At 40.8% G+C, this 23,435-nt stretch overlaps 2 protein-coding genes across 2 annotated transcripts in view; both read left to right on the forward strand.

Annotated features, from left to right (window-relative positions):
- The first annotated feature begins 4,177 nt into the window (after positions 1 to 4,177).
- Positions 4,178 to 7,454, forward strand: LOC145485521 (uncharacterized). The gene is made up of 3 exons (XM_081464184.1): positions 4,178 to 5,432; positions 5,577 to 6,586; positions 6,738 to 7,454. The coding sequence occupies exons 1-3, from the start codon at positions 4,178 to 4,180 to the stop codon at positions 7,452 to 7,454; spliced, it is 2,982 nt and encodes a 993-aa protein (XP_081320310.1).
- Positions 7,455 to 9,802: 2,348 nt separating this feature from the next.
- LOC145484389 (uncharacterized) overlaps positions 9,803 to 23,435 on the forward strand; it is a 28,361-nt gene continuing 14,728 nt past the window's right edge. The window contains exon 1 of the mRNA XM_081463004.1: positions 9,803 to 9,893. The gene's annotated coding sequence lies outside the window, so the exon portion shown is untranslated. The remainder of the gene's footprint in view (positions 9,894 to 23,435) is intronic.

The following is a 23,435-nucleotide window of genomic DNA, read 5'->3' on the forward strand; positions in this document are numbered from 1 at the left end:
AATAACTTGTAATTTTTTTTTTTTCTGGACATCTTCTTTTTATAGTGAGAAAAGAGATAGTAATAAAGGACACGACGTAACTTCGCCAGTGCTTACACAGCACCAAAGACCAAAGAAAATAATGTGAGCATGATTTTCAGCGGTTGGCTTCTATTTTGACGCGTGAGTACACACATAGACGTAAGAAGAAAAAAGCTATGCAAAGTCATTGAAATGAACATCACCTGTCAAACGTCAAAAGTGAGTGCACGACGCTGCTACTGTTAAAAACGCATGCTCCGAATGGTTCCGATCGAATGTTCAATTAATATGGATGAACGACGCGAACACAGCGAAGTTTACCGTTCCTAACGACTTAAAACTTGTTTTGCTGGCGATGGATTTGACAAATCTAACTATCATGAGGAAAGTTCGACTTAATCTGAATCAGAGTCATCTGAAATAATAACGTGGCGTTTTCGCGGCTTTGACTGATGGATGTTTTTAAAGCACTATTAGAAAGTTTGACGTTAGCTCTCTCCTGAACAAGGGATGTATGCGTTGTTCTTGATGTTTATCTATGTAGTTAGTTGTTAAATAACTATTAGGTGATAATATTATGATAGTATTTATGAACAAATTAGTCTCTTTTTTTTTTTGATTCAATTTTAATATTTTAGTATTTTCTTAATTTTACTAAATCTTAGGCTAATACATTTTACTTTATATTTTAGTCTCCCCAATTAGTAGAGCAGCGTTTGGGGAGATTAGAGATTTCTTCTTGCCGCTGCTCAAAACCAAAGACATCTCGCGCTGGTGTTCGTCTGAAGCTGTCTTATAAGAATCTAAGCTTTTTAGATTCTTGTGCCCACTCAGTTGTGCTACAGGAACCTCAGCGTCCATCAGCCTTGAAATGCGCGTTTTCCTCACAGAATAGTTGGTTACATTTCCTGGCAGCCCTACATTTTTAGCCGCTTTCGTCAAAAATTCGCCGCTCTTGTTTTTTCCGAGAGGTGCTCGATTGCACCAGACCGGATTGTCAGGAGCTCTGCTATGGTTTATTGCCAGGAAAAAAGGGGCGTTGGGTTTCTTCATTTCGTCAGGACGATGGCTGGCAAACTTAAGATAAAGACGAACAGGACAGCGCTCGGTATTTGTGGTGTGGGCTTTTAGACTAAAAGCCCTGCAGTGGCCGTCTCCTTGTCTTGTTTTTAATCCTCTTTCGGCTATCCACACAAGGACCTGCTTTCCACTAACTGGATCATCTTCAAATGCTATATCACCCCACTGCAGTCTTCGACACTCGTCTCGCGCTCTAAACCCGAAATGCAAAGACAGCCCCCACCACACCGTGCGCTGGAGAACTTCGGGGTCGTCTGCCCCAAACTGACTGGTTGGAAACAACAAGTCTTCTTCATCTTCTGTTAGCTCGCGGGCAGCCTGCGGAAGATTTATATTTTCCCTACCAACTACCAAGTCTTGTTTGCGAGCTGAGAGGATTTCATAAAATTTGTGTTGGAGTTGTTGTCGTTCAGGTAGCGTTGAATACCTCTGTGGAGAGATGCAAGCGAACCTGGCTCGTAGACTCCGCCATCTTTTTTATGGACGTCCATGAAAAAATTGCACAGAAGTATGTTTAGCCCTTCGGGAGGCATATTTTCCAAGGCTCTCGTCTCTCCAACTGTGGAACAGTATCTTCGCCAAATGTTCAGATCGTAAGTTATCTTTTTCTTAGTGTTATCAGGGCGAAGTGAGTAGATAAAATCTTCATTGTTGTTTAAGTGCTTGTCTTGTTCAACTTCGTCATGATTTATGGGCGTCATTTTGTTCGAAGTTTCTTCCTCCGGAGTAAAATTTGCTTTCATTGTATCTGCTCTAATCCAAATCCATTTTCTTTGATAGTTATATTTCGGTAACATCATGATATTTTTCAAGATGCGGGGATGTTTACAACTAACGTTGTAACATTAATATTTTAACCAGGAGTAATCGCTACAGCAGGGAAAAAATCCGGCCCGTGGGCCGTATCATAAAATCCTGAACCGGTCACCAGCGCATGATAAGCCAATCAAATTCTAGGATTTAGGATTCCGGCCCGCTCAGATGCTTCAGAAAAAAATTAATGAATTTCATGTTCGAGTGGCAAGAACAATATCTCACGAGTTCGCTGCGCTCACTCGTGCGATATTGCTCTTGCCACTGGAACTTATAACGTTTTTTTTTTATTATATAGACATACTGTTGACGGCGTTCTTGACGATTTTCCGAAGATTTCCGAAGATTCGCCAAAACTTTTCAGAAGGTCACACAAATGTTGCCGAAAATTTCCGAAAATTTCCAAAGATTGCCGAAGATTGCCGAAGCCTTTCGAGGAAGACCTGAAGATGCTTCGATCATACACCAACGAATTTAAGTATAATTTAAGAGACAAATTTGACATCAGTGAAATCATCGATATCTTCACTAGTGAGGATGTGAAAAATACGCCACTCGAGTCCCGGATGTGGTTTCGTATGAATTTTACGAGTGATGTATTTTCCAGCAAAACACTAGTGTCTATATAAGAAATAATTGTTTCATAATCATACTTACATTCTAAAAGCAGAATTTCATACAAGAGACCCAGCAGCCGGGATAGATTTCAGTGATCAACAGTAGATGGTTTCTGATGCATGCGTGTAGACCATGACGAAGTTGGCGAATAATCATCTATGCGGGGGGCCGATGTTAGTTACAAAACGTATCCATTATTTTTTGGTTATTTCCAACTCCTGGTCCTCGGGGACTGGGTAACAGTGTTCGAAGTATTATGGTCTGGGCCATGTGTTCGGTTAGTTTCACAAGCTAGTCATCAACACAAATTGTTCTTGGATTTCTCCATCACGAGCCAGCAAAGCTTGTAAAGGTTTTATTTCAGTTCTTTTCATGGTATTCGATTTCGCTTTGTTTATTATTCTTTTCTATTCAGTCAAACCAAATACAGATACAAATACCAACGAATAAAGATTGAGTTAAAATTCACATTTGCGTTTGAAAGCTGTTGGCCATCGTCTTGGATTTCGCCGACTGTTTCCGATTGGAAATCAATGGAATGAATCTGTTCTTTGACTGAAGTGTATGTTTGGATTGTGTCTTCGCTTGTAAAGCAGAATGGATCTACGTGACTCAAGACAACCGAACAAAACCCTCGATCGAAGTGGAGTCGAGCACGAAAGAATTCTTCGATTAAAACGCTCCAGGTCTAGTGCAAAGGGAGTCGTTACTAAAAGACAAAACGAGTTACTGAAGCTGATGAAGGACTCGAACAGTGTTTATCAGGTCAGGTCGAAAGGTTTGGAGCTGGAGTTAGCTTTAAGAAATTTTTTATGAAGCACATGACAAGTATCATGCTGTGTTAATTGATGACAATGACATTCAGGACTCAATTGAGTACTTTAGAACAGTGAAGCATATGGGAGCTGCAGTGATGCAGACATTTGATATGTGGTTAAAATCAGTTGAGTTGAAGCTCCAAGGGGAATTGGACCTAGCCATCTGTCTTCATCCTGAAGATTCTATCAGTAACATTGGTTCTGTTAATTCAAACGTTTCTTTGGCTTCTGGAAGGTCTAAGTCTAAATCTGTCAGTAGTTCTCGTCTCTCACGGTCGAGCACAGCCTCGAGTGCAAGGCTAAAAGCTTCCGCTAAGAAAGCTGCCTTGTCAGTGGAAGCAGCTGCATTGAAGAAACGCCAGGATATGCAGTTGGAGGAATTGTTGTTGAAGCAAAGAAAGGAAAATTTGAAAATTGAGGTAGAGTTAGCGAAGGCCGAAGCAGAAGAGCGAGTGTATTCTCGTCATGAAGAAAGAATTCCATTGATACCGCCAGGTCAACCACTGGCTTCTCCTCCTCATGAAACTGATGAAAGAACTGTGGAAGATTCTGAATGCCAGGGAAAACTTCCACTCACACTAGCAAGTCAATTGGCAACTTCCACCCCTTGTCAAATCAAAGAAGAAGGAACTGTGGAAGCTCCTGAATGTCAGGAGCAACTTCCATCGATACCGGCAGGTCATTTGCCAGCTTCCACCCCATGTAAAATCAAAGAAGAAAACTCTGTGGAAATTCCGGAGCAACAGACAGAGGAGAATCAAGTGGTGAATTGCACTCCTCTAAATCCACAAGCCCCTGTGTAGATAGATGACAAACAGTTCATCTCTATGAGCCAAAGAGAAAGTAGTGAAGAGGGATGGTTTGAACGACATCTAGATTTAAGTCAGAAGAATGTCAGCCACGTGGTCGAAGTCCAGAAATTGAAACAACAGCAGAGTCAGCAACTGCAGGAATTACTGAAACAACAGCAGCAACAAACATTAGCCATGACATTACCAGAACCAGAAATCTCTGTGTTCTCAGGTGATCCTGTTGATTATTCTGACTTTGTACGAGCATTTGAGAATTTAATAGAGACAAAAACAAGTAGTCCAAACTCCAGGTTGTACTATCTCGTTCAATACACATCAGGTGAAGTGAAAGAATTAATGCAAAGTTGTTTGTCTATGAAGCCCGAAGAAGGCTATAAGACTGCAAGAGCGCTACTCAAGAACCGATATGGACAAAGTTATAAGATAGCAACTGCTCTTATTGATCGAGTAACAAAATCTTCTCAGATTAAGGCGGACGATGGTCCTGCTTTGCAAAGATACTCTGTTCTTCTCACTAGTTGTAAAAATTCACTCAGGGAAATTGAATACTTAAGCAAAATAGAGAACCCTGACACTCTGCAAAGGATCATTGGAAGACTTCTGATGGGGCTACGGCAGAGATGGCGGGAAAAGGCTGACAGCATCACTGAGAATCAGAATCAGAATCATTCTGCATTCGTAGCACAAGGGAGTACGCCAGAGAGTCAGACTAACCTACCGAAGGGTAACACTGATCCTGTTCAAACAAAGTCAGATGTCAAGTATCCATTGTGTAAAGCGAATCACTGGTTGCCGTGCTGTGGAGTATTCAGAGGAGACTCAGTGGATGAACGAATCAAACTAGTGCGTAGCAGAGGACTTTGTGATAATTGTCTTATGCCAGGGCACATGGCGATGAATTGCCCTAAAGAAAGCTACTGTCAGATTATTGGTTGTAAAATAGCTCACCGAAAACATTCTACCTTTCTACATCCAAAGAATGACAGACCAGTCAAAACAGAACCTGCATCATTATCTGAAACGCCTTCAAGCATCTCCGGAAGTGAAGGGGAAAACGATCAAGCACGAAGTTGTTTCACAGAAGTGGTCACGTGTGAGGGCCTGTGTAGCGCAACTGGGGCCGGAGTGCCGGCTACAGGACTTGCTATAGTCCCAGTTAATGTAAGAGCTAAAGGAAAGGAGAAGATGGTTCAGACCTATGCGTTCTTGGATCCAGGATCGAACACTACCTTTTGCACTGACAGGTTGATAGAGCATCTCGGTGCGACAGGCAAGAACGCCACGTTGTCTTTAACTACCATGGACTAAGATAATGTGAAAAGCGAGAGTCTTGTGGTGAATTTGGAGGTGTCTGATTTACAAGGACTCAATACTATTGAACTGTGTAATGTCTTTTCGAGAACTAAACTCCCAGTTGCAGTTGATGACATACCACTCCAAAGTGATGTGGACAGATGGCCGTACCTGAAAGATATCAACTTCCCTTACATTGAAGCTGAACTCGATTTGCTCATAGGCAGTGATGTACCAAAGGCTCTTGAGCCTCAGGAAGTGAAGAGAAGTGATGGTGGTGGTCCATACGCTGTGCGAACACTGCTAGGGTGGACACTCAATGGACCGCTTGGCAGACCAAATAGCTCAAACCATACTGCAAATCGTATCCGGTCTCATGCCAATTTGGACTTGCAATTTGAACGGTTCTGTGAAATGGAATTCAATGACTCGCAGTTCAGCACTGAAAAGGGAATGTCACAGGAAGATAAGAGGGCTCTTTCTATTATGGAGGAATCTGCTGAGCTTCGTGATGGTCATTATGAAATTGCACTTCCATGGAAGGTCTTCCCTCCAGATCTGCCGAACAACAAGATAGTCGCTGAACACCGCCTTGGTTTGTTGAGGAAGAGACTGACAAAAGATCCAGGGCTACACCTGAAGTATACTTCATTTATGGAAGACTTGTTCGAGAGAGGTCGTGCGCAGAAGGTTCCTGATGATCCGCGTGATGGTTCGCTCGCATGGTATTTACCTCACCATCCTGTTATCCACCCACAAAAACCTGACAAGGTCAGGGTTGTCTTTGACTGTGCCTCGAAATCCCAGAACATCTCGCTGAACCGACAGATCCTGCAAGGTCCCAATTTAACCAACTCACTCATTGGAGTCCTGACAAGATTTAGAGTGGAGTCAACAGTGATCGTGGCTGGTATTGAGAAAATGTTTTATCAAGTACGTGTGCCTACAGAGGATGCCAAGTATCTTCGCTTCTTGTGGTGGCCTGGAGGTGATATGGGAAAGGTACCAGAAGAATTTCAGATGTTCGTTCACCTTTTCGGAGGTGTTTCGTCGCCTAGCTGTGCAAGCTATGCACTGCGAAGAACGACTGATGACAATGTGGAACATTTTGATGAAGATACCGTTCAGACGGTGAGACGAAATTTCTATGTGGATGATTGCTTAAAGTCCGTGGAGGATGATCAATGCGCAAATCGATTGGTCGATCAGCTATGCCAGTTGCTTGCTAAAGGAGGATTTCGCTCAACGAAGTGGATATAAAAATTCCTGTGATGTCATTCAGTCAGTACCAGTGTCAGAGAGAGCGGGATCCATCAGAGAGCTCGACCTGGAAAACCTACCCATTGAACGTGCCCTTGGCATTCAGTGGGACATGCAGTCAGATACCTTCCGATTCAAGATTGTTGTGAAGGACCGACCCCCAACGAGGAGGGGTATTCTTTCTGTCATAAGTTCAATTTATGATCCGCTGGGATTTGTTGCCCCATTGATTCTGCCTGCGAAAATAATTCTTCGTGACCTGTGTCGAAAGAGATTGGATTGGGATGACAGAATTTCACCCGAAGATTTAACACGCTGGGAAGATTGGCTGCAGGAACTTCCTAAATTGAAACAGTTCACTGTTAAACGTTGTTTAAAGCCCAAGAATTTTGGCCGCATTGTGTCTAGCCAACTACACAGCTTCGCAGATGCATCACAAGAGGAATATGGTGCTGTCACATACCTTCGAGTTGTAAATGAAGATGGGGATGCTCACTGTGCGTTTTTGATGGGGAAATCTAGGCAGACACTTCAGAAGTCAATCACGATCCCTCGTCTGGAGTTGTCAGCTGCTGACGTTGCTACGAGATTGAACAAGATGACGCGATGTGAGTTGGACATTGCGATTGATGATGAATTCTTTTGGTGTGACAGTACATTTGTGTTGAGTTACATTGTAAATCAAGATAAGAGATGCCAGACCTTTGTCGCGAATAGGATCACAACAATTCATGACTGATCACGACCGAACCAATGGAAGTATGTCGAAACCAGTTCTAATCCTGCGGACGACGCATCGAGAGGACTGTCTGCTGAAGAATTCATTCAAAACAAGCGTTGGATGAATGGCCCTGCCTTTCTGTGGGAGAAAGAGGACCGGTGGCCTAAGCAACCCGATGTCTCTAAGGGAGTAAAGGAAGATGATCCAGAGATAAAGAAAGAAAAGAAATCCGTCTCAGCAGCATCCACAGCTGAAACTGACCCTTTAGATCGGATGATGCAGTCTTGCTCCTTATGGTTTAAGCTTAAGAAGTTGATAGCGTGGACCTTACGCTACCGTTCCAACCTGCTGCGTGAGTGTCGTAGACGATAGGAAGACAAAGCTAAAGTACTCGTTTCTGAGAAACCTTGTCCAATCAGTGTAGAAGAAATGCACTCTGCCGAGATAGAAATTTTGAAGTGTGTGCAAAGGCAAAGCTTCAGAGAGGAGTTATCATGCCTGCAGAATAAAGAAACAGATGTCAAACGTACGAAATCGGTATAAACGGACAGAAGAAGGTCTGTTAAGAAATCAAGCTCAATCGTCAAACTGGATCTGGAGCTGCGTGACGGTTTGTTATGTGTTGGAGGAAGATTGAGGCACGCACCTATAGAAGAGGAACAAAGGCATCCTGTGATACTGCCGAAGAAACACCATGTTGTAGATCTTATTATCAGACTCTACCACTTGCTTTCTGGACATTCTGGTCAAGAGTATGTGCTCTCATTGATCAGAACGAGTTTCTGGATTATAAAAGGAAGAGTTGCAGTTAGAAGAGTCGTTAACCAATGTTTTGGTTGCAGACGAAGACAGGCACCCGTTAGTGCTCAGAAGATGTCGGATCTTCCTGCCGACAGACTTACTCCTGACAAATCCCCATTCAGTTTTGTGGGCATCGATTGCTTTGGTCCATTCTGGGTCAAGAGAGCTAGAAGTCAAGTTATACGTTACGGTGTGTTGTTTACGTGCTTGGTCAGCAGAGCAATACACATAGAAGTTGCTCAGAGTATAGACACTGATGCGTTTGTGAATTCTATGCGTCGCTTCATTGCAAGGCGAGGTGTCCCTGAAGTTATGAAGTCAGACAATGGTTCAAATTTTGTCAGTGGAAACAAGGAGCTCTGTGAAGCGATCTCTGAGTGGAATCAGAGTCAGATCCACGAGTTCCTGTTGTAAAGAAACATCAAGTGGCTGTTTAACCCACCATCTGGATCCCATTTCGGTGGCGTCTGGGAGCGTTGTATTAGAACTGTAAGAAAGATCCTGGTCGCGCTTATCAAGGAGCAGCCGCTCGATGATGAGGGATTGACTACGCTTATGTGCGAGGTTGAAGCTATAGTTAACGGGCGTCCAATAACTAAATCGTCAGATGACCCATTGGACGCTGAAGCCCTCACCCCAAACCATTTGTTGTTGCTTCGTCCGGGCTCAAAGCTTCCGCCTGGTGTGTTCGTGAAAGAGGACAGTTACTCGCGCAGAAGATGGCGCTAAGTGCAATATTTGGCCAACACCTTCTGGAGAAGATGGATTAGAGAGTATTTGCCACAGTTGCAAGAGAGACAGAAATGGGTCTATCCGTCAAGGACCTTTGCTGTTAATGACGTTGTGCTTGTGGTCGACTCTAGAGTACCAAGATCGTCCTGGCCTCTCGGTCGTGTTACCAGTGTACACAAGAGCAGCAAAGATGAACGTGTCAGAAGTGTGACCGTCAAGACAAGAACCTCACTGTACGATCGTACTGTTAACAAGATTGTTCTTTTGGAATCAGTGGAGATGTCAGAGGACACGCAACTATGAATTGAACTTTGTACTTGTTTTAGTGAACTCTTAAGCGTAACGTTTTGCTCGTGTTAAGTTTCGTTAAAATCTTCAGCTATTGCCTCTGATTTTAGGGGCCGGAATGTTAGTTACAAAACGTATCCATTAGTTTTTGGTTATTTCCAACTCCTGGTCCTCGGGGACTGGGTAACAGTGTTCGAAGTATTATGGTCTGGGCCATGTGCTCGGTTAGTTTCACAAGCTAGTCATCAACACAAATTGTCCTTGGATTTCTCTATCACGAGCCAGCAAAGCTTGTAAGTGTTTTATTTCAGTTCTTTTCATGGTATTCGATTTCGCTTTGTTTATTATTCTTGTCTTTTCAGTCAAACCAAAACCGCCGACCGGGGGGGCCAACATCTCCTGCCACGGCAAAGCGAAAGTAAGGAGGAAGCTACAGGTTAGTCAATATCTCGTTAAATTCCACAAAAAAATCCATCAAAGTTAACCATTAGATGATTAACTTGTTTTCTTACAAAGTTCACAGTCACTTGAAGTTCACTGCAAGGTTCGAGTGCCAGTGTTTACCGCGGACAAAGGTCTGAAAGTGGACGTGAAACCATCGAACGGCTGTGTGTGTCATTCGTAATCCAGGCGAAGGTGAGTATTAATATTTTCATTTCTCTTCAAAACAAAGTGCGTTTGGAAGTTAATGTTTTTGGGTAAAGAATAGTTTTCGAAAGGTACTGGAAAAATTGTGGCCTATTTGCCTTTTATTGTGCCACAAGGGATCAAAATATGTTTTAAAACTCTTTTTTAATTATTCATGTAGTAATTTTACTTTGACGAAAGCAAACAGAACGTTGCCGAAAATTTAGTTTTTTTTGCATGCATTTACATCATTTTATAGCATTTTTAGATCCAAAAAAATGCACCAGTTAAAGTTTTGGAAAGAATGAATAAGACATAGTTCTCTGTTTTGTTCTCTTGCTAAATGCATAATAACATTTTATTCCGACCACGACAGTGCAAAACTGAGTAATGTCGCAGAGAGCTATCGCTCCAGCTAAAACCCATCTCACTGCTGTGCCTGCAAAGCAGCGTTTGGATGTCTCAGTATTTATTCCTCCTTAGATCCTAAAATTCTGTTATTGACATGTTTGAGGTCTTAAGAGCTCTTCGACATCTGTTTGTCCTATTTTGTGTCGCAAATTAGCCCATGTTGAGCTTGCTCTATGGCAACGCTGAATTTGACGTTATTGCAATTTTTTCTGAAATTTGACGTCGGGTAATGACCTAGAACATCTTCGACTACCGCAAAAATAAGATAGTATTAATATAAGAACCAACTTTGGTCTAGTAATGTCTGTAGGGTGAAAAAAACATACTATTCTTAGCACCAAATTAAATTTGCCATTTGAATGTAAAGTTCTGCAACACTGCGTTTTTGAATAACTCAATACTCAGTTTCCGAGAAATCATCCTGGTAATTACGTATGCAAAAAGGTACGAGACGTGATATGTTTGCTACAGGCATAGACGTACTGTGTTACCTTTTATCTATTTTAGTAGATCACTTAGGATTTGCATGAAAGTTTACGTTTAACTCGGAAGAATTTGCCATATATTTATTTCAGCTGCTAATTCAGTTTAGCCCCTTGCTAGGATACGCTTGTGATTACTACCCGAAAGAAAGACCGTGATGTGGTCAGTCCGGTATTATGCCAGTTTTGGAAGAAGCGCAGACGTCGTGATTCTATTGTTTCGCCAAAATTGCAAAAACATAATCGCGAAAAAATATGGGCTCTTAGAACAGCTTGGTTCTAGGTTCCATCATTCGATATTCGGGACTTTCAAAGTCTCATTACAAGCATTCGCTCAAACGTTCCTTTTGCGAGAGTTGTGAACGTTTGGCAGGGAAGGGAATCAATAAAGTCCGTGTGATTTGAGAGCGGCCTTCGAAGAAGACGCTGCCTTTTGACGGGCATCGAATGTAAGTGCATGTTTTTAATTTTCCTCGAGACTACAATATGTGAGTGTTGTGTCGCCAAAGTTTCATCGGTGGCAAAAGGTTAGTAAAAATGGCAACCACGTATTGAAAATAGCCGTCATAAGAAATGGTTTCTAACAGGAAAACGACTAGAAGTTTACATACAATGTATCGCGAGTACTTCGAGTCTTTTTTTTTTCATTTTCACACTATATTGCGTTAGTCTTGTTTACAAGATGAGAGTCTGTTATTCTGTGATAGCTGAATCATGTAAGCTGATTTATGAAACGAGTTTTTTTATCGGCATGAGAAGGCTGGAATTTGACTGAAATGTAGGTTTGATAAGGGGCACATTGAACATGCACATGCACTGATGCACATTTCTACATGGTGTATGTCCCGTTTGGTCAATGATTATTTCATTCCTTGTTTCTTATTTATTAGGATGTCCGTCCAAAATATGGACAACCATTTAGAAGTGTTAAAAAGTTGTTGCCGTCAGCCGGACTTGGTCCAATGAAATAAGTTTTGTGATCAATGCATTATTTGTCTAAGTTAAATTGCATTTTAGCATTGGCCCAGATTAAACGGCACACATACAGGGCTTTAGGAATGTTAGAGTTCAGCCCTGAAATAAGCAGTGCATGCATTCACAACAATGCGGGGCATCACACTGAATTGTTTGAGAAGTCAAGCAAAATAAAGGAAGGAAACACTCATTCTAAACCAGCCAGGCAAATTTTGGAAAACCTCTGCCATCAGCATTTTGTGAAGAAAGGGGAGAGAAATCTCCTTCGGAGAAAAGTCCCAGTGTCCAAACTTCATGTGTATTTTTTCGCAAACCCCTTTTCAACTTAAGCTTTAACATTACAACAAAAACAACACTCTGTGATAATTATACTTTTAGTAATTGTACTTAGAGGACAATTAGGCTACTGACCAATGGGGACACATTTGATACATCACAAGCAGACTACTGTTCCTGGTTCTACTAACATGTACACAGGCTAGCCATGCCTCAAAGCCTTTAACAGTATTCCAAAACATATTCTGGTGTAGAGTGTGACCAAGTTCACAAGTATTTTATTTTTTGCCCAAGGAATTTAGAAAAATGTTGAGTTTTGCACTAATTAAAGTAAGTAATATTAGTATCTGAGAGCGGCAAAACAGTAGTTAGACTTTTGTTGGATTATTTCCTTGAGATACAAGCAAACAGTGACACATTTAAAACAAAATCACTGATTTATTCAGGAAATGAAACTTTTTATTGGTGTTTATCTATAACACTTAAAGAATCCGAAGGGAAAACTACAACAGTCGAAGACTACATCATGTTGGTTTTGCAGTCTTTGTGGATTTTAGGAAAGACTACAACACATTTGACTTTTAAATATTCGACCAGGCTAAACAAAACCGAATATTTACGAGACAAAAATTACTGCAAAATCAAGAACTCTCTTATGACGTATTTCACTAAACATGAAATCACGTGGCGAAGAAAAAAAACTCTTCCCTAATACCTGTTTGAAGTTCGAGGTTATATAGCCAGGCTGGCTACGCAAAAGATTTTCCACGTGGATCTTTGCCTTTTTCGATACAGTACTTAAACATCTTGGCGTAAACTTGGCAACTCTTCGGCGTGAACTTTGCGTGGAATAATCTTGTTTTTATAGCAGTAGCATCGACATTGCGAGCGCTATGAGCACTAGGTACATGTTACACTCAATATTCTAGCACAAGAATGGTTATTATCCGTATATATAATGACTTTTCCTATAATTAGAAATAGAAAAGTCGAAATAAAACCCAAATTAAAGCAAATACTTTTACCCCGATATTCCCCCGCGTTCGGCCGCCATCTACGATCTTTTCACGTCTTGAAAATGGTCATCGCCATGGTGATCATGTTATGATTCGTGACGTAAAGCATTGTTCTCCCTTCTTCCAAAACTGGCATACTACCGGACTGTTAACATATGGTCTAAGGAAAATACCCCTGAGGGACTTTCAATATGCCTGACATATTCTGGAACCGAAGTAATGAGTAAATCAATCGTGGTCGCACTGCCATTAGCACATCGTGTCGATACATTCATCAACTGAGACCAAAAGCAGTCACACAGGCATTCAATAAATACGGAGTCAAAATTGGATGATGAACTATAGCTCAACCAGTTAATACTGGGAAAATTAAAATCTCCCAAAATAAAAATGTTCTTTGTTCTAGTTCGATAAATTTTGCAAAAGATATTTACAACATTCTGTAAAGAGCCAGAGTCCATATTCGATGGTCTGTAGAATACTGCAATAATCATTTTGGAGTTGTTAATGTCAGATATTTCACACACAACAGTCTCCACTTCATCCATTTCAAGATCACGGTGGCGAACGCATACAAAATCGGACTTTAAACACAGCAAAACACCACCACCACGTTGATCCTGTTGCCTATCTTGACGAAAGATAACGTAACTTGATTCGAGAATTTCACTGTCCATTATTCTCTGATGGAGCAAAGTTTCAGAAATAGCTACAACATCCACGCCTTTAGTTCTCACGACATCATGAAGTTCTCCAAGCTTGTTGCAAATTGATCTTGCATTTAAACAGGTGCGTGTTTAAAGAAAGACAGCGAATAATTAACTTAGACGATTGTTACCAGAGTACCGAGCTCGCCCAACGGCACGTTGAGGTCCACTTCCAGGATAAAATTTTATCTCGCCAGAGAGCAATAAATATTCCATGAAAAAATCTAGCACAAGTATTTGAGTAGTAGCTTACCCTAGCCGGATGAAACCTCTTCTCCTCAAGCGTCTAAGCCTTTGACATCAACATGGCCGCCACGTGGTTCGAGGGGAAGCATTATTTCATCTTCATATGCCCAGAAACGCGTTCGAGTGTCTCTGACAACATCTTCCGAAGAGGCGTAAAGTCGGTTGCAGCCGGAGTAGCCATAATCAAAAGCCACAGGCCTTATAAGAAGCAAAAATTGACAAAAATTGCGGAGCACACAAACGCATGACCACCTGCCACTATTATGACAATCATTGGGACAATCAAGTCATGGCTGTTACGGTACGTTTCAACAAACTTTTGGCAAACGGTTTCCGGAGTTCGTTTAAAATTCCCGAAGCTCGCAACGAACTTGGCAATTTCATTACGTAGTTGTCAATCAAATCGCGAGCGTGAATGTCACGCCGAACTTTGTGGAGTTCGCTACAAGCGAAGTTCGCACTATTTCGTGTAATTGGTTTGCTAATATAATTACAAGTGAATTTAAACGAAGTGAAAAAAATTCTCAACCAAACAAGGCTTATTTTATGATGTTTACTTCTGAAATGTAAATTATTTGAGGGTTACAGAGGGACTCCATAATCACAGACGGATGGCGCGATTTACGTCTTGTTTACAGTACAAGTTCAACAACACGATATTGAAACGTTCTGTTTTCTCGTGCTATGTCTAGAATGATGTATGTCCTGAAAGAAAAACGGTGTATTTTTTTTTTTTATCTCTGATAGATTTTTAATGTACACGTAAATACTTTTAAACCACTATGCGTGGAAGTTCTACCTGAAGCTATCTGAGGAAACCGACGCGACAAAAATTGTATTCTTTTTTTAGGCAGGTGTCTGGTGACATTTGAGAAAGAAAAAAAGTTGTAAAATTTTACATTAGGATCAGCAAATAAGTCAATGCACTTCACATTTTAGCAATGTACAAATAACTGAAAACTAGTAATTTTTTCACTTCGTGTTCATTTGAACCAACATCGCTCACAGCCGACTTCGCGACTTCCCAACAACGTTCTGCGTGAAATTCACAACTTCGTTTCGAAGTTCGCAATGTGGTTGACAACTACGTTTCGTAGCGAATTCGCGAATTTCAAACAAACTTCGGCAACCATTTGCCAAAAGTTTTGTGAAACGCACTGTAAAAGCCAGAATTTTATTCAAAAACCGAAGTTTTTCTGTTTAACCTAATAGACCACGTGACGGCTTTATAACGTACATGTAGGCGGCAAATGGTATCTATACGAAGGGCTTAACTTCCATATCTCTTACCACAGCAAAGCGAAAGTAAGTAGGAAGCCAGAGATTGGTCGATTTCTCGTTAAATTCCATAACAAAATTGATCTCAAAGGCAACTAGTTACAGTTTTGTTTCTTTTGGCGCAACTTTTGAGTAACTTTCGTGGCAAAAAGCAACTTTTGACTGTTTTTGAACAACGTTTGAGCAACTTTCGTCACAAAAAGCAACTTTTCACTTTTTTTGAGCGACTTTTGAGCTACTTTTTGGGAAATCAAACGCAACTTGTGGAAAACTCTAACAGCCGGTCTACTGTCTTCGACGGATAATGATTTTTGTGATATAATGAAACGTTAAAAATTTGAATATGAAGAGTAATTCGCATAAATTTAAGGTGGCTCAAAACAGTTTCTGTTTTTTTTTTGTTTTTGTTTTTTTTTTGTTTTTTTTTTTGAGACTTTTAGAACTAGGTGCGATTTTTTAGGCTTGGAACTGCACTGTTCTGAATGGCTGTGCTCTTTTTTAAGGCAACTCTCCACTGTACCTTTCACTGTGTTTAAGTCATAAATTAAGGTTGCACTGTTCTGTCGCATAGCAACAAACTTGACCCATTTTTTACCATCAATTGCATCTATCTTATTACACACAGAAGAAGAAACAGGGAAAATTAGAAAAAAATCAGTGAAGTAGACTTTGCTTAAATTAAAAAAAAAAAAAAATAGAAATTTCAAGAATGGAAAAATTGCACTTCACAGTTTTTTTTGTTTTTTTGTGTTTTTTTTTTTTTGTTTTTTTTTTTTTTTGCAATTTCCCACATGCACTCCGCTTTTGCTTTTGAATATTTTTTTGCTCACCGAATTAGTTTTTGAGATATTGGCTTCGTGGATAAGGTATTTTTAGCGCGCGTCGTACGCGCAAATTAAATTCTTGCCTTTGCAAGATCGCATTTCGCGCACGCGTGAAGGCGGTCTGCTGCTCTTTAAAGGGATACTCTACACCTCAGAACAACATTTTAAAAAAAGATAGCTTATAACCCAAATAAAAAGTATTGAACAGATATAAGTGGTCAATCTTCGAATTTTTTGAGTAAATGGGGAACGTTCTTGACTTGCGGTTCGAGCTTTGGATCACAGGTCAAAAACCGGAGGTGACGTAGAAAGGAGAACTCGCAAAACCTCTTCGATAATATTTACACTGGGAAAGATCGGCTGTGCTACGGAAAAGCTCTTCGTGTCGCGTGTTGTGGGAAAACATAGTCCAGGCCTTACGCTTAAAATACCATAGAAAACGTTGTTTCTCCCTTTGAATAATTTTAGCGTTAGATTCTTCTCGTAAATGACTAGTTCAACATCATTACAGCCATTTGTAAGCAGGCGCGACTATCTCTAAAATTGCAGCTATGTTGTTATCGACTGAGGACACTTCAAAGATTCTTCGTACCAATAATCACGTGTATAAATTCGTTTTCGCATATCAAGAAGTCAATTCAAGCAATAAAGTGTAATAGAGTTTATTATACAGCAGTTGAGTTGTGTGCCCATTCTGTGTGAATTTAATACCAGCCCAAACAGTGCTACGCGACCGCAGCCCCGTCCGTAACACTCCTTCGGCTTAAGCGCAACATATTATAATGCCACATTGCTGTCTAGCTGGTGGATGTTCTAACATTCGCAAAGATGGAGTAAGCCTTCACAAATGGCCTGAAGATGCCCACTACGCTAAGCTATGGACGAATGCCGTTAAGAACACCCGTTCTGATGTTTTCAACCCGACGACTAGCCGACTTTGTAGCGCTCACTTCATCAAGGATTCCTTTGAAGCTAAGAACAGATGGTGATAGCGAAATCTCTGGGCTTAAAGATGAAAAATATTTTGAAACTCAATGCTGTTCCTACAATTTTTAAAAATGGTCCTCCAGAGACAAAGAAGCTAAAACGACATAACAAAAACATCTCTCAAGACGCTGTCACCGGACCATCAAAACACGCGCAGAAGCCCCCACGAGGAGCTTATAGGAAACGAGAAGCTGCTAGGGTATGTTTAGGACGAAGTTAAAACTTGCCTTAATAAATTAGCTTAAATTGAAAGCGAGGGAAACTCGTTCAAAAAATTAGAGTAATACTTACTTGTGTTCTGCTATCTTAAGATCCTCGCGGAACATGAGAGGAAGGAATTGCAGTCAACTTCCGGTGAAAATAACGAGGAATCAACAATAAATGCGGAGGAAACATCGCCTGCAGTTGTAGAGGTTGCTACCCAAACCCGGAATACAGGGGAAAACGTACGTTTCTGTACAATTTCGAAGCAGCCGGACCGCTAAAGGCAAGTTTGGTTTCTCTACTGATGCGTGATAGAAATACGAAACTACCATGATAATTTTCCTTGTATATCATAAACACGGGTCATCCAGTCAGACGAAAAACAATTCTGTGCTGAAATATCTTTGCAGGTTGTCAAACGTCCATCACCCAAAAAAGTCAAGAAACTCAATGCACCCTTCTCAAAGAATTTTTCACGACTTCGACCCCAGTCCAGAGTGACGACTTGTCAGACAATGAAGAAGAAATGGAGCAAGATGATGACCCTTCATACGTCCCTGACCCCAAAGACATTGATGCAGATGATGATGATACTGGTTTTGACGATTTTGATGATTGTTTATACGAGTAAGTTAAGCGAACCATCTATCACAACCCCTATACATTATGCAGTCATTGTACTGTGATCTACTGTAGCAACATACTATGAATATTTCAAGAGAACAAGCCCACTAATAATTCACTCTATTAATTCATAGGGAGTCTCCCCAAAATGCACCTCCCCACCAACAAAACGTGTTCCTAGTGGCAGAGTCTTCACTTCTTAACCTCTTTCGGTTCTGCCCAGTTTGCCGGTCGGAATGTGAAAGGATGGTTGAATCAAGAATTGGTACGAAAATAACAGTGTCGCAGAAATGTTATTCCTGCACGTTCACTACAAGCTGGGATTCGCAGCCCTCAGTTGGAGGCATTCCTGATGGGAACATCATGTTGTCCTCTTCTATCCTATTTGGTGGTGGAAGCCCAACAAAGGTGCTGAAGATATTGAAACATATGAATGTGCCAACGATATGGTACTCAACGTTTATGAATCACCAAAAGAAGTATCTACATACTGCTGTGCAGAAGACATACCAACAGCAACAGTCCAGTCTGCTGAACAACATCAAAGCTCAAGGGAGGGAATTAATAGAGGGAGGTAATGGCCGCTGTGACAGCCCTGAACATTCAGCTAAGTATGGAACCTATTCCCTTATGGATGCCGAGCAAAATAAAATCCTACATTCTCAATTGATACAGGTTTGTACTGGATTAAATTAAAAATGGGCTCATAGAAGTATTTTTGTGCTAAGTAATGCTGCATTTTAATTAATACTTATCTTTAGAACAACGAAGTGAAAAACTCAGGTGCCATGGAAAAAGAGGGGCTTGCAAGATCACTCACATTCTTAACTGGAGAAGGATTGTCTATTAACACCCTAATAACAGACAGGCAAGTACAAATAAGAAAATACATGAGGGAGAGATGGCGCGGAGTTCAGCACAGGCTGGATGGTTGGCATGTTGGAAAAGGTGAATATTTGAAAGAAATATAATTTGGATTAAAATCAACCGGCACAATTTTTAGCAACTAGTAAGTGTAATTTTACTTAGGAACTGGAAAGAAGATTGATGCCCTTGCTGAAAAAAGGATTATGCTGTGGTCCAAAAATGGAAGAAGAGCATTGTCAACCACATGTTCTGGTGTGCCTCGTCAACAGATGATGATGACCCTGACCTCAAGGAGGCAAAATGGCTCTCCATAACAATTAAATCACCTCATGAACAGGCATTCTGGACATGAAAATCCATTGTTTCATAAGTGTGCTCATGGACGGTTACATGGGAGAGAAAGAAAGAAAAAATGGCTCAAGCCAGGTACATATTTAAAAAAAACCTTAAAACTCTTCAAGTCTCAATATCAACAAACCTGTCTCGTTAATAGCCCCCATATATACATGCATATTCAGGAGAATGCTTTTACATGAACACAGTTACTTGGCATGTATCATGATCTTTGATAGTTGCAAGGAGGGATTAGATGCTTATCACTAATAGGTGAAATCACTTATTTTTTGCAGGTACACAACGCTATGAAAATCTCACAGAGCTGCTGACAAAGGGGTCCCTCTTGAAAGATATAAAGCAAATTTCAGGACAACATGCTACATCTTCTCTGGAGGCCTTCCGTTCTGTCTACAACCACTTTGCTGCAAAAATGGTGGCCTTTTCATACCATGGAGTGACAAGCAGGTATGAAGACTTGAATATATCATAACATCATAATGCACACTAAGCTTGGTTACAAATGTGACATTTTCAGGTTGCCAAAAAACCACTCTGAATTTATGTCATATTGAATGGAAGGCAAAACAAAACCAAAAATATCTATCTTTTTAGGTTGCAGATTGCAATCCTGCATTTCAATGAAAACAGTGACAGGGAGCAGGCGAGACTGCAAGATTTACACTACATGTGCATGGTTAGACCCCACTTACACTTTCATTTTTCATGTAGGGTATGTTGCCAACCTGAAAGAGAGTGTTGTGCGAATTCTCCAAGGAACTGAACGTTCTGTTTTAGAGAGAGCTGATGCTCCCCGATCACTATCATCGGATTATGGCCGCCGTGACAAACTGGCCGCAGTCAATGCATTAGAATCAAGATTCAGGAAGTGACTTTCTTCACCAAGATCGTCCTCATCCTTAAAAGCTATATTGCAATATATTGATAAGTGAATACAGATGGTGAATTTTAAGCTCAGGTTTTGAAATGTGAAAGGTGAATCGATCAACAACACACGAGCATGGGACAGAGACAAATTCTGAGTCCCCGCCAGGAATCAAGCCCATGATCTCCCGAAAACTATGTGGACGCTCTATCCACTGAGCTAGAGAACTTATGGACAGCAAGGTCATTTAAGTGAGTTCATATGTGACAGGTGTCCTGCATACTGCTAGGATCAGCACTGTCAAAGTATCATGAATAGTGACAAGTGAATAAAGATGGTGAATGATGATGACTTTGATCAATTCGCCGTTCACATTGCAATATATTGTTAAACAAACAGCCATACAAATAGTGAAATCTAGCCATAGTCAGACTGAAGTCAAAATTAATTTCATTAGAATTATATACTAAAATGAAAGGAAATAAAGAGTATTGCTGCTGTTGTTGTTCAGGAACAGCAGAGACCATTTTTAAGTTGTAGGGCTAAAAGAATCTGGCCAATATTACTTTCAAGTGGTAAAATCCAAATTTTATCCACGTCAACTGAAGCCATAGAAAATAAATCCCAGCAATAAAAGTGGCAGGGCTGTAGCCCTACCAGCCCCTCCCCCTCCGCAGTCCCTGTTGTTGTAAGTAATACTCCACCGATCTCATAAATGCAAGGATCTTTGATCAGTCTTAGAAGACTGACTCAGTGACACAAAGTGAAATGGAAAATAAAACATTAAATGAGGACCTTAGAATGTTTACCATCTTCACAATATAAATATGTTCTTCAAAGTATCTTACCCAATCACCCTAGATGCAATTATTTCGTCAGTTATAATCTCAAGGAAAACCCCAACAGACTAGTAGGGTCAACTAGAAGCTCAATTGAGATACTATACTGTATTAAAACAATTACTCGCCTGGAAAGTGAAATCCTTCAAATACGTATGCAACACACAGCACATGATGGCAGAACCACTCGCACCTCCTTTCCCAAAAGACCCCAGCACCACCTCGCCAATTGCCTGTAGGCTATGTGTCTATTTTGTTTGTGAGATAGCCCCTCGTACGAATCTTGGTATTGTTGGTTATACTGGTACCATACCGTCTATAGAACCCAGCGATTCAAACAAACGGCGTTGAACCCTGGATGCTGTGTGATGCAAATGGGAGGTTCGGCCAGTCCTGCCTCAACAGTTTCGTTGTTTTTGGCCACGACGCAGTCAATTTCGGCACAACAAATGCACCCTACAACTCGATTTAGTCTCTGGCAACTTCCACACTTACACCTACAATTTCCAATCGAGATTTTAGCTTATGACCCAGAGCTTATGACCTATGCATATGAACGCACAAACACATTCCAGCCGAGAATTATTTCACACATCGATATTGTGGATATCTGCGCACGAAAATACACGTAAAACAATTCCATCACAGAGACCACGACAAGATAACTTTGGTGTCATCTTGAACTCATTTATTCGCTTAAAAAATCAAGTTTCAAAATTACGGGCTGTAAAGAGAACTCGCCATAAGAAGTAGATTGATCTCTTACCAGTCTGTGTTTTGCAGTCGTTCGAATTCTTCTTCATCGGACTCATTTGTGGAGTCCGTGTCTGAGCTAGCCTCACTGTCGTAAGGTTCAAAGAGATACGGCTGCGTTCCTTGACAGTCTTCCCAGGTTGTGTCTTCTGTAGAATGTTCTTGAGAAGAAACAGAAGAAGAAATACACGAATCCCCCGATTCCATGCTAACTATAAACTTTGTGAAACAAGCAATGGCGCTAATCGAGTTCTCCTTTCTACGTCATTGATCACGTGCCTAAAAAGTCGTCCGTTTCACTTCCGGTCCTCGAATTGAGCGAAACTTCGCTTTTCTAGCGCAGTTTTCAGCCGTTGGAATTTATTTCTCCCGCTCTTTCTGTCTCTCATAAGTTTTTATAGTGCATATGCTACATTTTGAGCAAAAGTCGAAATATGGTGTAGAGTATCCCTTTAAAGCCCGCAATTCCACGCGAAGAAACGTACCATAAATACCCGAAGGTAAAGGTGGCCTAGTAAAAAGAACGAAGAAAACTTCAAGAGTAGTTTTTTTTCCTGTTCTTTTAGATTGATAGCCGGCGCGATAGATCACAACATCAACATCACAATTTTAGTTTACGTTCCAGCACAGCGGTTTAAAAGAATGTTTTTTCATTTGAAATTGCCTGAAGGTTGGATGTTGTCGAAGGTAAAAATAAGCGATATCGTAAACAGCTTACTAAACTTAGCGGAAACAAAGTTTTATGAATTAGGCGTCGCGCCGCCATGTTCGTTGTGAGTTTTGCATCTCGAGCGCTATCTCGCGATCCCTCGGGTGATCGCGTGATTCCTCGCGCTGAACTGCGCGTTAGAGCCCAGGCTTTACACGGAAATATTACTGAGACACCTTAAAAATACTGCCCGTATACTGCATGTATACTGTTCGGAAGAATGCTAAAAGTGCTCAAATTAATGTTTGTTTAAAAAAAAGTTGTATTTTCTAGGGAGTGGCCATGGTTGTCATCGGACTCGACAGTTTTGGCTGTGTGCCATGATATGTGTCTTTCTGGTGCGATGGTTTTCTTTTTCTAGAGTTGTCAAAGTCAATTACATGGTCAAAAGTCCATGCATATTTTGCAACAGTAAACCGGCTGTCGAAAGCCTATGTTTTTTAACAATTTTTCCAAGAGAACGCTATTTCAACAATATCAAAAAAATTTGCTTAATTTTTGGAGTATTTCTGTGCAAAAATGTTTCAATTTGGTCAAATCCTCGATTTTCTGTGCCCCTTTGAAATGGATCACGACCGCGTATAGCAGATCTAGGAAGGTTGAGGTTGTGACGTCAAACCGTTGCTCTCAGTCGTTTACCTGTTCTAGCTTTGGCGCAACTGATGTGCTGACTTAAAAAAGTCATTAAGGAATATATTTTAGAGGACGTATTTTGTATTAGATTCCGATGCATCCATGATTTACTTGATTGCCCAAGAAGTCGTGACAAGCACCTGCAGCCTGAGCTATTCTTGATCGCTCGAGACGCCACTTAGAGCAGTTTTCAATTGAGTGTCGTAAAACCAAAACCAATCCAATACAAACCAATTAGAATACTAAGCCAATCTAAAACCGTAGTAAAACCAAAACAAAAACCAAAGTAATTGCCTGATTACTTTCGACACTCAAATGGAAACCGATCATTCATGTTGAACAGGCAAATCAGGCTGAAATGTATATGTAAATGCAAATGTATTTTAAGCAATTCTGTGCCAAAGTTAGAATAGACGTTTTCATTAAACAATTAGGTTTTAATGTGACCTCGATTCAAAACCAAAGCAAGATCGTGACGGATTTTAGGTTTTACTAATGTGA

Source organism: Orbicella franksi, chromosome 4, assembly GCF_964199315.1.
Source record: "Orbicella franksi chromosome 4, jaOrbFran1.1, whole genome shotgun sequence".
NCBI lineage: Eukaryota > Metazoa > Cnidaria > Anthozoa > Scleractinia > Merulinidae > Orbicella > Orbicella franksi.